Consider the following 5083-nt stretch of genomic DNA (forward strand, 5'->3'; position numbering starts at 1 on the left):
TATTGAAGGGCGAAAGACTCTGCCCCAGCTACTACCGCCAGTGATAAAGGATTCAATCCAAGTGACCAAAGCTTTGGGACATCGATATCTCTGGATTGACAAATTTTGTATAGATCAAGACGCCGCGGAGCTCAAACACGATCAAATACAACAGATGGATGCGATCTACAAGAACTCGCAACTTACCATCATCAGCGCTGCCGGCCAGGATGAGTCATATGGTCTTCCAGGCGTCGGTGCGAGAGATCGCCGACACCAATTTCTCGCTCAACTCGACGGCGCGACAGTGATCTCGGAACCGATCGACCCCCACAAAGCAATTTCACAATCTCACTGGTCTACCCGTGGTTGGACGTTCCAAGAAGCTCTCCTGAGCCGCCGTAGACTTGTCTTCACTGAAGACCAAGTATACTTCCAATGTAACACCATGAACTGCTTTGAGAGCAATCATTGTGCGCTGGACGAGATACATGTAAAGAACAAATCCAAAACTCGTGAAACCATCCGCACTGGTATCTTTGGGCAGACCAAATACGAGCACTATGGGAAGCTTGTCCGCGATAAGGAGAGCTTAAACGCAAGTTTTCGTCGATACCTGTCCAACGTGGAAAATTACACCAGCAGAAATCTTCGCTTCGATGGGGATTCACTCAATGCCTTCCAAGGCGTCATCAAACAGTTTTCGCAAGAACGATATGCTTTCAATCATGTCTGGGGCTTGGCTTATCCTTCGAACGGCCCCAGAAGCTTGGGTATATTTGTTCATTCGCTAGCTTGGATGCACCGAGAGAGGAATAAAGTTCGCCGTCGGAACTTGTTCCCCTCGTGGACATGGGCAGGTTGGGAGGGTCACATTGAGTATAAAGTCTCGCTTAGCGAGAATTTTAGGTTCGATAACGCACTTCATGACTTACGGTTCAAAGGAATGGCCGACGGGTCGTTGAGTTTGGAGGAATTGGGTGAGCATAGAAGCCATGCTGTCTTGAGAATCACCGCAACAGCGTTCTCACTGGGTCCGAACGCCTATAGAGGTGCAGAGAAGGTGAGTAAGCCGTGGAGTAAGCCGTGGCGCATAGCCGGTCATGAAGCAAAACTATCATGGTCTCGTGACGACCGTGCCGACACTGAGCTGGCAGAGATATTCAAAGACGCCTCAAGGTGGCAATTTGTATATATTGGCGCCGTTCTCAAGTCATGTTTTGTAATGATATTGGAGCTGAAGGAGAGCGGTCGTAGGTGGCAACGGGTTGGCATATTCCGTGTCGATGCGTCCAATCGCACTTTCAAGGAGAAGCTTATAGGGAAGCACATATCTACCTACGAGATAGAATGACAGCAACAATGATTCCGTAATTTCAACTGCTAATAGTAGTTCGCCAATCTAAGAGCTTACTCCGGAGGGTTTATTCTTTCGACCATACCTTCAAGGTCTATGGAAACTAAATACTCACGCGGCAATTCTTTCTATCCTTTATGTCGATTTGGAGTCATCGGTGTGCGATAGTAAGCGGGTTTATGCACTCAGTGAGGCTGCACTCGGTGTCCTTGAACATGTTGCCCACACCTGCAGTCTCAAGTACTATCAGCGAGGTGTGGACCGCTTTCGGGTCGGAGTTTGTCGCCCGTCCTCATAATAGGTACGAGCCTTGGTCTAAATTGTCCTAGCTCGTGATCTTGCATTCGGCTACAGAGTGCTTCCGGACAAGCAGTACTACTGCCATTGTTCTATACTTGCTTTTGGTCCCACTGATGGCCTGTTGTATATTAATTCTTACTGTGCAGGATTGAAGCGTGCAAATGTGCTGTTGCCTCTATAAGATTTTTCTCGTCCGGTTTGAAGAGCATATCTGTCGATACCATAGAAACCAATCTGGCGTACCTCAATTTCAGGGTAGCCTTGACGCAAGCACGAACCTGTTGATAGGAGACAAAGTGAAACATGGAGACAGCGACGTGTATGGCAGACAAGGTGAAGGTCTTGTAACTTGTAGTGAGAGGAAGTCCGCCGGATAGTAGTCAGTCTGCACATGCCGAAGATTTTGGGTAGTTTTGCGGCTTCTAGAATACCGCTGACGATCTTCCTGTATGAGCTGCATAACGACCTGATACGTCCCTTAGCTATCCAGCGCTGCATATTTCCTGGCTAATTCAAGATCTCCGAAACACCGCGCACTGGTAACACGTTATATACTGGGCCCTCATTTCCTCCCTCGCCGCAGTCCCATACGCATACCGTCCGCCCGATCCAGGGGCTGGGCCTGGCGACCCTGACCCCAGATGGTCATCCATCTCTTGTTCAAGGAAAGACTCATCCACTGTCCAATCAGATGTAGCTGGGAAACCTTCTTCGTAGGGAAAGAATGCTTTGCCCTTGCCACCGACAACGGGCTCATTTGGGGCAAACGTGCCGTGCCCACAATTGACGATATAGAGTTTCTTGCACGATGGTGGTAGGTGTTCAGCGACATCACTCCACAAGTAACCTTCGGAGGTTAGATCAACCAATTCAAAGTGTGCGTACTGTAGTTTCGGCTGCTGAGAGACAGAGTCGATCAGGTATGCCGCGTCGACTTCAACATTTTGAAGCTTCAACGCCTTCAACGCTGGGAAAACTAATGGGGTCGTGTCTGTTGGACCCGAGCCACAAGATCCACCGAATAGCCTGTTGAGGAGGGGGTTTTCGTGGTTTGGTATGTCAAAATACCACGTGGTGACCTTGCATTCTAGGTCCTCTAGGGTCTGCGATGCGCGACGAAGCAATGCGGCAAAGGGTGATGTGTCGTTGTTTTCAACAGAGTCTCGCACCAGACGAGCACTCTCAACGTTAAAAGAGAGACCGGTCAAGGGGCTGAAGAGATTCTCCAGAGCGTCATTTGTTGTAAGGGTGAACAAGTCAATCTTGGGAATAGATAGACTTGCAATATGGATCTTCGCCAGTTGCACTGCGGAGCTTAGCAGTTCAATGTACTTCCATGTCGTGCTACAGCCGCCAAACTGTTCGCCCAACTCGCGGCTAAATGTCTCGACCTCGTTGAAGACCAGAAAGCTGCGTATCCTCTCTCCAGAGCCTGGGAAACCATACTCGCCCAGATTGAAGCTCCACTCCCTAATTTCGATGCCTTTTAGACTTGGCATATGCATAAACAGCTTGACCAAAGCCGCTAGATTCTCTCCGGCGTTCTCACGCTGCTGAGTCACCTTTTCTGTCCATACGGATTCTGCCTTTGCGATCAACTCCTGTTGCACCTCAGGTATGGCAAGTGGTGCTAAACCGAGGCGACGAGCCCTGAAACATTCTCCATCATCGCTTTCAGTACCACTCACTTCAAACGTTTTACGGAAGTCTTCCTGGACGTCTAATCTCTGGAGCCATTGGCGAAAGCTCGACCAGAACCCTAAATGCAATATTAGTGTTTGCATCGTTGCTCATGAGGGAATGAACCTGCCGTCCACATAGTATCTCGGACTGAACTTTAGCTCGCGCACATGTCGCAAAATGTCTAATGCGATGAGCTCCTCCACTGTATCCTTCAAAGAAGCCAATTCTGTGGTTCATGAACGGCCTGGATGAAGAACCTGATGGCTCCGGATAGCTCCTGGATTCCATTCGGCCATCATCGTCCCCCTTTGAGCGTTACCATCCAGATGAAGCGCTTTGAACACGAGCGGCTTCACAAGTCTTGCAAAAGTGCGGCATGTTTGCAGCACTGGACGTAGATCGTGCTGTGGTAGATAAGAGAAGGTTTCCAGGTAAATTTCGTCGGGTAGGGACATGACTATGCATCAATTGAGACGGTTGGTATACCGGCTGTGGAGTGAGTATGATAACGAGCGACTCGTCTGGGGAGAACGCTACATCTATGGGCGATCAGGCATGATAGCGTGATACTTTCGCGAAATTTCCCGATTAACGCGAAGGAACGCGCAGTACGGCAACAAACTCGAAACGGAGACATGACACGGGCAGTGCAGTGCGAAACTTACTCGGAGGATAGCTCCATTGGTGGGACTAACGTCTAGTGTTGATATTGATGGCGCAATGCCAGGCAACAGCGGATCCTGGCGATGAGGTGCGGGGTCGCGATTCTTGACATTCCGACAAATCGCCACGCCTTTTTAACTTAGCGCACCCATTCCCAACTGCAGTCTGCGCACAAGATATCATTTCGCCTTCATCCTCACATTTTCCCGTCGCATGCCATGAGATCGCTAGAACCGGGACGCGCAAAGGTCATTCCATTGAGTTACTAATCATACAATCTTCCTAGTCAAAGTCAAGCCCACAGAGTTGCACCTAACCCTGGTAGGCCATCACTGTCATCTTCCTATCTGGCGTTAAGGAATATAATTGCTCAAACCGTGTCCTGATTCCCAATCATCCGAATCGAAATCCGCACTGCCAGAGGTACGTGCCTAAGCAGAAATATCGCAGCCCTGTCTCGCCTTAGTGCTTACTCAACCCTGAAGATTGACAGTATCCTTACATCCATTCTCACGTCTTTGAGTTCGGTCATGTCGTTTTAGATGCCCTCATCAGTTTCGGATGATTGATCATCATCACCGATATAGATCTCAAGATTTGCTTCTCGGTAAAGGACGCCCGACCTTCTGTGAACAAATCTTTACCGACTGTTTCAGAACCATGAGCTTGGTGACCAAGCCGAACCAGCGAAGTCTTGTCCACTCTTTCATGTCGGTAGTCGCAGTTGGCTTCGTGAATGTGGGATTGCAGTTGGCAATAGTCTTCCCTTCCATCCTTGTAGTTGCTCGCTTTGGTGAGTGGGTGTTTGGCCGAATGTTGGGCGACATATCTACGTGGCGAAGAGATGGAAGGCTAACAGATGCTCAAGTGACAATTGAATGGATGCGGTAAATGTTTTAGCCGTCGTGCGTGATAGATGTATCGCGGTTGCAAAGTATACAAAGAGTGAGAGTAGAACGCTCGAGATAAATGGTCAGCCACGTAGAAGTCGGGTTTAGAGGCGTTTGCCTTCACCTCACAATGTCGCGAACCGGAACCTCCAGCAGCAGTACTACGTGAATGACATTTTGAGTGTCTCGGGCTCAGTGCCACCAGACCGCT

General features: G+C 49.3%; 1 protein-coding gene across 1 annotated transcript; it reads right to left on the minus strand.

The window, feature by feature from the left end:
• Positions 1-2114: 2114 nt before the first annotated feature.
• On the minus strand, positions 2115-3420 carry J4E82_009841 (uncharacterized protein; the record flags this gene model as incomplete). Its single annotated transcript, XM_051736062.1, has 2 exons — positions 2115-2172; positions 2234-3420. The coding sequence occupies 2 exons, from the start codon at positions 3418-3420 to the stop codon at positions 2115-2117; spliced, it is 1245 nt and encodes a 414-aa protein (XP_051584186.1).
• Positions 3421-5083: the final 1663 nt, after the last annotated feature.

Source organism: Alternaria postmessia, assembly GCF_024291825.1.
Source record: "Alternaria postmessia strain BMP 2775 chromosome Unknown scaffold_102, whole genome shotgun sequence".
NCBI lineage: Eukaryota > Fungi > Ascomycota > Dothideomycetes > Pleosporales > Pleosporaceae > Alternaria > Alternaria postmessia.